At 37.6% G+C, this 11719-nt stretch overlaps 2 protein-coding genes across 2 annotated transcripts; one reads left to right on the top strand and one right to left on the bottom strand.

Annotated features, from left to right (window-relative positions):
• The first annotated feature begins 1676 nt into the window (after positions 1–1676).
• On the top strand, positions 1677–6387 carry LOC130740841 (PI-PLC X domain-containing protein At5g67130-like). Its single transcript, XM_057593549.1, has 9 exons — positions 1677–1835; positions 1945–2016; positions 2094–2207; positions 2298–2435; positions 4568–4666; positions 4772–5075; positions 5380–5606; positions 5714–5800; positions 5988–6387. The coding sequence occupies exons 1-9, from the start codon at positions 1830–1832 to the stop codon at positions 6174–6176; spliced, it is 1236 nt and encodes a 411-aa protein (XP_057449532.1). The 5' UTR covers positions 1677–1829; the 3' UTR covers positions 6177–6387.
• Positions 6388–6934: 547 nt separating this feature from the next.
• On the bottom strand, positions 6935–10139 carry LOC130740840 (probable serine/threonine-protein kinase At1g01540). The gene is made up of 7 exons (XM_057593548.1): positions 9301–10139; positions 9084–9188; positions 8805–8927; positions 8557–8727; positions 8337–8466; positions 8045–8254; positions 6935–7378 (listed from the first exon to the last, which is right to left on the bottom strand). The coding sequence occupies exons 1-7, from the start codon at positions 9939–9941 to the stop codon at positions 7223–7225; spliced, it is 1536 nt and encodes a 511-aa protein (XP_057449531.1). The 5' UTR covers positions 9942–10139; the 3' UTR covers positions 6935–7222.
• Between the last annotated feature and the right edge of the window lie 1580 nt (positions 10140–11719).

An 11719-nucleotide genomic window follows, 5' to 3' on the forward strand; every position in this document is an offset into this window, starting at 1 on the left:
TCTCGCTTTGGACTGTACCCTCTGAAGTGGAGCTTTCGCCTTTGTCAAAAGGGAGATTTCTTTTGCATAGTGGTGTCCTTCCTTCTTGTCTCATGACTGTCATGCTTGCCGGCTTCAGAGGGGATGCTCTGACCCAAGGGCCATAGGGCATATTTGAGACATCCTCCTCGTCCCAGTTATCCTCTTTGTCATCGCAGAAACGAAGCACATGGTCAAGTGCTCCACAACCAAAGCAAAAGTCAGAGAGTCTTTCGTATTTGAAGAGGACTTTCAGCGGTGGTTTCCCAGCTCTAGGGAGCATGGTGCCTCTCTTTAGAGGTTTGGAGACATCAAGCCAAGTCCGGATTCGAAGGTACCCCCCAAGTCTCTGTTCTTCTTTGTCATCCCAGGCCTCGCAGGTACCCAGGAAGTCTCCTAGGCGTTTTGCCATCTGTTCGGAGCGTAGATTCAGGGTGAGATCATAGACTCTGACCCAGAAGAGAGAGTGAGTCAGATCTACTTCCTTTGGGTTTTCGTCTGGTTGCAGCTCCTTCAAAATGATAAGGCTATGGTTGAAGTTCCATGGCCCTTGTTGGAGTATACTTTGTAGATCCTTTTCCGCGAAGAACCTAAAGGTGAATAGATTCTTGGCGATGTCTCTGACTTCAAAGCCGTGCTTGGTTTTCCAAGCATTGGTGACCATTGACTTGAAAGCCCGATTGTTTACTGATTGCAGGGTGTGAACTTTGCCTACGAGCCACCAGTCGATGGTTGGGGGGGTTCTACGGTGTCGGTTATGGGTGGGAAGGCTTCTATTTCGTCGGGTCGGAGCGCGATATTTAGCCATGGATCCATTGATGGTCAGGCCAGGGGAATCCCAAGACTGGGAGGAGTAGAGGCACGGGCCTTGGGGGGAAGTCTCACAGATCTGCGCCGTCAGGGGAACCCTAGCGGAGCAAGAGGAGGAGATGGGTCCCGTCCTTAAATATTTGTTCTTAACAACTTCTGTTACGACTACCAATATAAATATTATTTTCAGTATCTCTTAATTTAGCAAATAAAATTGTTTAATGGACGCGTTTCTAATCTATTTTCAGCATATAATTTTCTATTCTTAACCACCTCCCATTCTCCCAAGTGTCGTCTAAAATAAAATAAAAGTAGCTAGTCATAAAAAAAATAGAAGATGCACATATATGAATACTCATGGGAATACAAATAAATGCACTAACAACTACTCACACAGTTAGTAGATAATTGAACTTTATAAATATCTCATCTAGAGTTTGATTTTCAATTAATGTGTATAATGAATGATTTGTGAAAAGAGACTCGCTTACTTTTTTTTAGGTAAATGTTAGTTGTTAATAATATTAGTAAATTAGTAATCATCAGGGTTTGAACCCTGAACTTTCGCCTTTCATCACACATTCTCACTCAACACTTGTGTCCTTAACTCTTACCACTTGAGCTATCATTTACTCGTTTAGTTAATATGATCTCGAAAGAATTACTCTTATAAGTACCCGCTATAATGACATTTTGAATTTTTTTTTAAGAAATAATCGTTCAAAAGAAAACAAAAAAGAACATGCGAGACGAGGACACCTAACGAACGAGGAGTTGTTGTGTGACGTGGATGTAAGGCGCGTTTGTTTATTCCCAATTCACACATTTCCTTCCCTTCCCCCTTTATATAATTGCTTTGAGTGTGTCCTTGCGTGCGTTCTGTTCTGTTTATCTCACAGTCTCAAACCTTTTCCCTACACAAAAGTCTCGCTCCTGAAAGTTGAACAGGTACAGCGAGCGAGACTCTCTCCTATCCCTTCTCCTAATCCACAAAAACCACAATGAAGGCAAGAACAAAATCACTGCTATTCGTTTCTATGATCGTACCTATATCATTGCATTTAAATCTGCATTGATTATTTATCATTTTCTGAATCTTTTCATCTTCCTCTGCAGGGGTTACATAGTGGCATTCGTATCTGGTTGATTGCTATATTATGCCTGTTCACCTGTTCTTCCAGCTCCAAGGTCATTTTCCTTTTTCAAAAAATTATGAAAATTAGTTTTTATTTTCTGTCCTGAAATTTTGGTGGTTGGTTGTTCAGATCGGAGAAACTTGCGGGTCATGCGATGGTGGTCTTACCTGTCAGACATGCCCTGCAAATGGGAATACCAGACCCAGATGTTCACGGATTCAACCTTCAAACCCCACTACCAAAGTTAGTTAGTCCCTGTTCCTAATTTTTGAGTTGTGTTAATTTTTTCTGGGTTTTTAACTTTGAATCTTCGATTCAATCAATGATGTTCAGGTGAAGGGGCTTCCATTTAACCGGTATTCATGGCTCACGTCTCACAACTCGTTTGCTCAGGCCGGAGCGAGATCGGCCACCGGGTCTTTCATTATAGCTCCGATGAACCAGGATGACACTGTTGCTCAGCAACTCAAAGTAAGATTCTCTTCTTCCTCTTTTTTGTTCTTTATCATGATGTAGTGATCTGTGAATAGTGAATAGGAATGTTAAAGGTTTGAAAAACAGAGAGACAATAAAGATGCCACTATGCCAGTATACGAAAAAGAACAAAGGGTTTGAATTTGAAACGGAGGTTCCAACCACTTCAGCTTGGATTAATTTATTAGTATAGTAAATTACGCTTATCGAATATGACAACTAGTATTATGCTCTGATTTCAAAAAGTTGTAACTTGTATTACTTTTTCTATTTGTTCTTTCTCCATTCAAACCGAATAGGTTTGAAATAAGAATGAAAAATGCTATTAACACTTAATATAACAAAAAATTCCTACCCCTCTTTTATTGATTGGTTTAAGTTTACGTGGAGTTGGCTAAAAAAACGAATTCAACTTTCAATTTAGTGAGATAAACATAAATTTTTTACTACTAAAAAATAGAGCGTTGAAAAAAGAGTGTTAAAGTGAGCAACACATGAAAAAATTCAATATTTTTACTAGGATACTTTATATAGTTATTTATACAAATTTGGTTATAATAGTAATGAAATGTTTAATAAATAAGGAATTAGAGATAGATATCAATATAATTATGATAGAAACCTAGACCTAGTAGCTAATAAGAAACTTAAGAGTTAAGAGAAGCCTAGCACATAAAACACTTTTTACTTAATAGTACTAGTTAATATACAAATAATCTCATTGGTTCAATGTAGGGGGTTAACTTACTATATAAGGTAAGTTAGACAACCCCAAATTATATTTATATGCATGTGCTTTTCTTTTTTTAAAAAGGTCATATGCACTAATATTTTTTTACCATGTGTGCATTACAATATAGTTTAATATTGACCTTTAATTTTATTATTACGTTTTATGTTATGTATATGTGTAGTTGATTAATTTTAAATATTCATATTCGATCAGAAAGCAAGAATTAAAACTATAGTAGTGTCCATAATCCTAAAGATTGAAATTAAAAAATAAAACAAGGAATCAACCTAGAAATCCTGAGAAATGATCAGCAACAACTTGGGGAAGTTGCTTACAGACTGCGACAACTTTAGGGAGATTATGGATTCTGCCTCATGTGCCAAACGAGCTTTTTAGTTTTTTGCTTGTTTGCATTTGGTTCACATGTGAATAAACATTGCTTAAAGGGGTCAATAAATATATTGATTAGGAAATAAGTAGCTGGCATACGTGCTTAGGAGAGAATCTAAACTCCAGTAGTTGTTGGATGAGTAAGTGTGCTGAAGTTATAAAAGAAACATTTTTTCGTGGACAACCTTGAAAACATCTAGCTTACTTTTTGTGGAAAATGTAAGTGGTCTTACTGAGAATCATGTGCTTACCACTTATTTATTCATCCGCTTATTTTTTCATGTACACGCATTGGTTGTCTTTTAAGTTTAATTAAATAAATAGATAAGAAATAGAGGAACATTGATTATAAAATATAGAAAAAATGCTTGTAACAATTACTTTTAACACTCTTTCATTTTCATTAGTGATTATAATTCATATGTGGTTCACTAAAAATATGAACCACAAAACTAATTTAGTAAGACCTACTTAAATTTTAACATTTAATGAGTGAGTGTTAGGAAGAAAGCATTAAGTGTGTTCCTGGAACTCTAACTGATAAAGCAATCTATGGATTTGTTTTTTTCAATTTTAATTTTTCATCAAACATTTTTCAAGTTTAGTTGTTGATGTACTAACGGATGGTTGATTCAAGTGATATATATTTAATTTCTCTTAAGTAATGTCTCTTAAAGGTTAATAGATGGAAAAAAAAACTCCACTAGGAGAACTAGCTCCACCGGAATGTGAATATTATCACCTACATGATTGTGAGATTGTCACATAGATACTTGTCTTTGTAAAAAAAAGAAAATGTAGTTGCTGATGTGATGAGGGATTGGCCACATTTACAACTTAATATGATCCATTTGAATAATTTACTCATTAAATTTGAAAAATCTTTATTTATTAAAGACAAATTTGTGAATCCCAATTATATTTGAAATTATGTTGCTGATGTGATGAATGCATGGCACCTGTAGGCTTAATTTCTAATTCACTTATCTATTGGATGTGCTGGCAGAATGGCGTTCGAGGATTCATGCTAGATATGTATGATTTTCAAAACGACATCTGGCTGTGTCACTCATACAAAGGTCAATGTTTCAACTTCACTTCATTCGTAAGTGCGTGTCTCTACTATCTTCTTCTTTCATTGGTGAGTTTTGGTCCATTCCTTGTTGTGTAGTGTAATGTAACATCAAAAATGTTTGTACATCATCTGCAGCAACCTGCCAAAAACGTGCTTCATGACATGCGTTCATTTCTGGATTCAAACCCGTCTGAAATCATCACCATCTTCATAGAGGACTATGTTAATACTCCTAAGGGCCTAACTAAGGTCTTCCAAGCTTCAGGACTCAGCAAGTACATGTTGCCACTGTCCAGGATGCCTAAGAATGGTGAAGATTGGCCAACCGTGGATGACATGGTCCAGAAGAATCAGCGCTTGGTCGTTTTCACTTCCAAATCATCCAAGGAACAATCTGAGGGCATTGCTTTCCAGTGGAAGTATGTGGTAGAAAACCAATGTGAGTTGCAAGGCTAATAATATGTTTGGAAATCATTCTACAATTCATTCTAAAATTAAAATCAATTCTATGAAGAGGCTTAAGTGAGTTGTTTTCCAAAAAAGTTCAAATGAGTTGCCAACTCGAATAAACTTTTCCAAACAGGCTCTAAACATACTTGTTAGGAGTGGTTTATAAGTGGGCAATGTAAATTTCATACTGGTTAAATTCATGTTTAATGTTTGGTAGGATTCGGCATTAGTTTTTCTTAGAATGCTTGACAAAAATTATGATTTATGATTTATGATTTATGTGAGGATATCAGATGGAGATGAAGGCATGCAAGCTGGTTCTTGTCCGCCTCGCGCAGAATCAGCACCAATGAACACAAAATCTAGGTCACTGGTTCTGGTCAACTACTTTCATTCTACACCAAATCGAACTCTGTCGTGTGCTGACAATTCGGCTCCATTAATTAGCATGATGAAGACTTGCCAAGAAGCATCTGGTGGCAACCGGTGGCCAAATTTCATCGCTGTTGATTATTACCAGGTTAGTTACTTTACTAATAATCCATTGATCATGCTGGTTATTGATTTAATAACTCTCAACTTAGCAAAATAGTTCATAATTTATTGGTGACAATGATGATGTTATAGAGGAGTGATGGCGGAGGAGCACCAGAAGCTGTTGATGTAGCAAGTGGTCATCTCGCTTGCGGGTGTGACAACATTGCTTATTGCAAGGTTTGGTTTCTTCCACTTATGCTTATAACGTGTTCGAATAAGTTTATCATTCATTTCCTTAATAGATGTTCGTTTCTGAAGCAACTGACACAAGTTTTTTTAAATATTTTGACTTCAAAATCAATTATACAATGATTTACTAGCGTTTGCTTCTACCTTGTATTTAAATGTGTGTTGATATGTTCAGGGAAACGGTACGTTTGGGAGTTGTGATGTTCCTCCTATTTCACCACCCCCACCAGCTTCAGAAGCCACTCCCAACGTAAACCAGCAAAATAATAATCAAGCAAGCAATGCTTATATTGGGAGAACAGCCAAGCTGATGCAACCAGTTGTGTTAATTTTGGTTACTACAATGTTCTTGGCATGTTTATAGAATGCTACTAGTGAGGCAAAATCTTCAATCATGTGAAATTATGTATGTATGTTGTACGCGTTGAGTCTAGATGGTTCTGCCACATTGATTCCAGAGTATTGTGTGGAATCCGAGTCATTTTTCACCGGACGGCACTTTATGGCTGTATCTGACTTGGTTTGTTTAAGGATTGACATTTACAAAAACTTAATCAAACTCTTGTCACATGAAACTGATGAAAGAACACCTCTCTGCTAACAGCGTGTTTAGTTCTGCGGTAGGAAGTCCAATTATCACTTCTGAAAAACATGATTCTATTTAAGGAACTCTAATTATAGTCGGCCACTAAGGAGATGCCGTGTAAACATGATTCTATTTAAGGAACTCTCAACTACCCAGCTGTCAGGGTCTCCCCCACATGACATGAATTCCCCACTACATGAAAAGCGGGAGCTAAAAAAGGACCATTGCACTGAAGTTGAAATAATGTCATCTAATGCCAACCAACATGAATGTGCTGTGTGAAGCAGTGTTTTGGTCAAAAAGAAAAAAGATAGTGTATGTTTGGATACATGGTCGAAAATCATGGTGAACTAAAATCACGGTGAACATAAGCATCTTCTCTTAGTTTCTATGGCTGTCCGTCGTGATTTTTGTTTCCCCGTGATTTTCCACCGTGTATCCAAACATGCACCTAGTTAGCGTTTAATCTGATGTACATCTCAACTGAACTTTCTGGGAGCAAGTTACTCGCTAGTAGCTTCAGTATGTTTTACTCGGAGATCAAAACATGATATATATTTTTATTGGATAAATGGAACAATATGGCTAACATTTACATAACCAACCTTTAGCTACAATCACTCCTTACAAAAAAGGCATGAGACTCAGAAAGCAGAAAAGTCTCTTTGCGGGGCTATTTGAGTATAAGCTGAAGTATAGAAGGCACCAACAATCTATGGAGCAAAATATGTTTAGGCTTGATGGATGCAAATTGTAATACCTTTTGCAATGACAGGTTGTGGTACCACCAGATTTGTTGTCATTAAAGAGACAGCTATGCAAATTTATTGCTTTTCTATTTGATGGCTTAATCTTGTCTCATTGGGGGACATCCCATTTTCACATTTATCATCATCAACTGATACAGTCACCTCCCCTTTCAGTCCATCCTCCACTCTAATGTTAGGTGATTGTACTGTATCCCTTCTAGCCCTGCGATCCTATAACACGATGATAGCACTTGTTCAATATATAACAATCAAACAGCTCAGCAATGACAAAATTAAATATCCGGGATGCAAAGTCATAATTGTTTATCACATTCGAAGTGGTACTTCGTTTTATGATTGGTTTCATTTATCAAACTCTGCTGTGGTCCAGTTAGTTTGGAGGAGAACATAGTTAGGTGAATATTCATGACACTAGATCAAACACAAGACTTGTAGATAAGCTGAAGAACCGGACAAGCCACAGAGGTTAGTACCAGAAATGAAAATAAATATCTCTTCAGTGGTTGAAAATTTTGGTCAAATGATGTCCTGCTTTGAACACACATTTGTACAAGTAACAACTATGACACACTGCCAGCTTCAAATGGAACAAAAATATAAACTAAATTTCATAGCAGAATTCCATATCAGGCTCTGAATGGAAAGTTCATAAATTGGTAGTTCAATTTTAAAGACAAGGGATCACTTGTTATCTAGTCTTAATTAAAATTTAAAGTGTGCTTCCATTTAACTGTCAAATCTCAATCTTTCCTCCCAATGAATAAAAGAACAAACCACGTTTTTTATCAGCAAAAGAACAAACCACATGCTAGTTTCAATAGCTAAAAGCCTAAAACCATACTGAAGTAGAATTAACTTAACAGAAAACATTGTTACCTCTTTGTAAGGGGAATCTTCAGCTTCAAGCATGTGTATAACATGCCCCATTTTAGGCCGCTTTTGTGCATTAGGGTCCGTGCAGCGTAAGGCCACAAGAAGGGCTCGCTTTAGTGCCCTCGAAGTTGGTTTCTCAGGGAGCTTGGGATCCAACACTCCCTCTGGATTTCTGTTGCTGACCATCTTCTTGAGCCAGTCAACTAAATTAACCTGAAAATTTTGAATATTCAGTCACAACTCACAAGTGACAACAACAATAACAGGAGGTTTGCAATGGTGAAATAGACCAAACCTCATCTGGAGGCCGACTATAATCAACTGGATTCCTGCCTGTAATTACTTCCATAATAAGAATTCCAAAACTATACACATCACTCCGTTCATTTAACATACCAGTACTAGCATATTCAGGAGCTACATAACTGCAAAAAGAAGGATAAGCAAGCAAATTACTGGCAACTCATCATGTATGTATAATTTTTTAGGAGGGATTGGGAGGAGACAATACAAACCCAAATGTTCCCATGACTCGGGTTGTGATATAACTGCTCTCAGGGCCAAGGAGTTTGGCAAGGCCAAAATCTGACACCTTTGAATGCCACTGCTTACTAAGCAAAATGTTGCTTGATTTAATATCGCGGTGAACAACTTTTGGTTCTAGCCCCTCATGAAGATAAGTTAACCTGTTCAGTCATGCCAAGGAAAAGAATTTTAGTGAAAATGAAGCAGAGCAGGAAAACTAAGCCAGTTCAATGTTTACCCTTTAGCCGTTCCCAGAATAATGTTCATTCGAATATCCCAAGTTAGAGGACTACAAGGCCCAACATCCCCATGAATCCATTGTTCCAAGTTACCATTGTCAACATACTCATACACAAGCATTCTGTATCAGGGAGAAAAACCTCATCAGTTTGTATTATACTAAAAATGGATTTTACAAACATGGAAACAAAATAACAAAAAATTACAGCACAAGTCACACTACAAAGAAAGCAGTGGTGATTACTGGTTTAAGGAGTAATCAAGAGAAAAATAGTACCTGTGAGCTCCTTCAGCACAATAACCAAGCAACCTCACCAAATTCTTGTGGCGAACTCGTCCTATAGCTTCCACTTCAACCTTAAATTCTCTCTCAGCTTGTCCCCTGGTTGGTGTGATCATCAAGCTCATTGTTAGTTGAACTCACCATGTCATATATATAAAATCACTTCAATGAAAATTATCATTTAGAATGAAAGGAAGGAAACAAAATTGACCTGTTATTGAGCAAATTCTTAATTGCAATATTAGTGTTGTCCTCCAAGATACCATGATAAACAATTCCATAGCCACCTTCACCAATAACCTTATCAGGGGCAAACCCATTGGTAGCATCCTCAAGCTCCCTGAGAGTGTACCAGTGGCCCCAACCCAGGTGAGAAACTTGAGGAATCACGGTGGGGACTTGATCAACTGGCCGAGCTTCCCCACTGTGTTCCCGGGAGTTAGAGGACCTGACAGCGCAGGCGCGTTCAGGGTACGAAATTCGATGGTTCTTCCCAATTTCAAACTGAATTCTGCTGTACCCGCCGAGGAGGTTGTCTTCTTCAAGCTCGTTCGACGGAACCGGGTCGGGTTCTGGTGTAGGGTCGGGTTGGTGGTGGTGGGTTGTGGTGGTGCTGTTGTCGATTCTGATTTCTTGGATCTCCTTGGAGACGTCGGGGATGGAGTGTTTTGACTTGGAGCGTTTGAAGGCGAGCCAGATGGAGATGAGGAAGAGGATGAGGACGATGGCGGCGCCGACACAGACGCCGAGGACAACCCATAAGCGGAGGCCGAAGATGGAGGTGGTGTTGGAGAGTTGGTCGTTCATTGTGGCGGAGCTGGTAGAAGGTGGATTATGATATTGATCGGGCATTGCTTTGGTTCTTCTTCTGCTTCTTCTTCTGCCACTGTCAATGGAATTCTGAAGAAGAAGAAGAAGAAGAAGAAGAAAAAGGTAGCTAGGAATAGTAGTAGCACTCAGTAGCTGCTAGCTGAGTTGAGAGAGAAGGGTGTGGCAGCTGGCATGGTGGGTCCTCGTGGGAACACAGAAGGATGCAATCAATTGTGTCTGTTTCTGTGTGTGTTTGTCTGAGTGGAACCTACCTACAACGCTAATTATTTTAGTATTTGGAGAATCCTACCTTGTCTGTCTCACACTGAAATCTATCCATGGATTAACCTCAATTGTAGTTTTGCTACTAAATCCCCTTTGGATAATTACCCTTTTGGCGGGTGAAGTTGAACATTGATGGATCGTATCAGTGTGGTGGGAGTCGGAGGCCTTCTCCGCAACAATTCACCTGATTGGATTGTTGGTTTCTCGAGTTGTTCGATTGGATCATGTTTCCTTTTTTTGTTGAGTTGTTGATTGTTAAACATGGTATCACCCTTTTTTGTGCAAAGGCAACTCCCTCAGATGTTTTTCGTTCGAAGGAGGATCTCGCGTTGGTGTTTCTCGTGACTTTGTTATTAAATGAGATTGTTTCCACCGCTTCTAATACTTGGCACATCTCTTTCATTCATGTCAATAGTTGGAAGTCAACAACTCTTGTACGGATTGTTGGCGGCTCTAGATTTTTGCATGCAATGTAACCTTCGAGCTTGGTTGGTTCCTCTTAGTGGTTTAGCATCGCTTTTTACTTCTAACAAGAGGCATTGTGTTGAGCTTATGTGGTGTTATCTTTCATTTCATTTTCTTGCCAAATAAATTCACCTCTACTATGAGTTTTTCGTTTCCCTCCTTACCGTCTCTAAAATAAACTTTGCTTATCTCACACATAAATTGCATTATTTCTCTTATTTCTATTCATTTCTCATTCTAAATGTTTATTTGAATGAGCATTTATGAAATATTTTCCCAAAACAAAAATGTTAGGAGAGATAATTTAACAAAGGTAGTGTTTGGTTCAAACAGAAGGTGGAGTCGGTGAGGTGCCTTGCGCTTTCCCCTTTTGGCTTTATAATCGACCTCCCCAATTGGCTTTTGCAGTATTGCTCATGGATTAACGAACAAGTATAAAAAATAAACAGAAAAGTGACTTTTAAATATTCTCTTTTGACTTTTCGTGAAGAGAGAGATGCAATTTAATGATTTCTTTTTATGTTAAAATAATTTTTTTAAGATAAAAAAACACTAGTGATATCATCTCGGGTGATATATGGTATATCGTTATATTTTATAGGTAACTTATAGTTGATTCCACCTAATTATAGTTAAATTTCGTGGCTAATTCATAATAAGTAGCCAAAGGATTTAGTGATCGATTAGCAATGAAATGTATGGTGAACAATTACCTAATGAATTAATAGGAGGTATACCCTAACATTTACCTAGTTTAGAGTTAATGTCAAATATAACTTAATTTCAAGTGTAGAGGTAGGGTTGGAATGAGATAGTTGAATGTAATTTAAATAAACTATTTAATTTTAGTTCGCGGCAATCGATTATTTAGTTTTTGCAAAGTAAAATACAATATCTTTATTAAGATACATAAAAGTACAACATTTTATTTTGAAGTAGGTTAATTTATTATATTGCATTTAAGATTGCGATACTATATTGAATAAAATGTCAGATTCCACAAGTCTTACATTGCATAAGGCAAACAACAATTTTATATTTCATATTTTAAACCATCAAACACATAGATC

Source organism: Lotus japonicus, chromosome 2 (assembly GCF_012489685.1).
Source record: "Lotus japonicus ecotype B-129 chromosome 2, LjGifu_v1.2".
Lineage (NCBI taxonomy): Eukaryota > Viridiplantae > Streptophyta > Magnoliopsida > Fabales > Fabaceae > Lotus > Lotus japonicus.

Coding starts and splice junctions, on each gene's coding strand:
- LOC130740841 (XM_057593549.1), top strand. Junction 2,208..2,297: donor CTTCAAACCCCACTACCAAA/GTTAGTTAGTCC, acceptor AATGATGTTCAG/GTGAAGGGGCTTCCATTTAA. Junction 4,667..4,771: donor GTTTCAACTTCACTTCATTC/GTAAGTGCGTGT, acceptor CATCATCTGCAG/CAACCTGCCAAAAACGTGCT.
- LOC130740840 (XM_057593548.1), bottom strand. CDS start 9,941: ATGCCCGATCAATATCATAATCCACCTTCTACCAGCTCCGCCACAATG. Junction 8,928..9,083: donor TGTGCTGAAGGAGCTCACAG/GTACTATTTTTC, acceptor TCCCTGATACAG/AATGCTTGTGTATGAGTATG. Junction 8,728..8,804: donor ATTCTGGGAACGGCTAAAGG/GTAAACATTGAA, acceptor ATGACTGAACAG/GTTAACTTATCTTCATGAGG.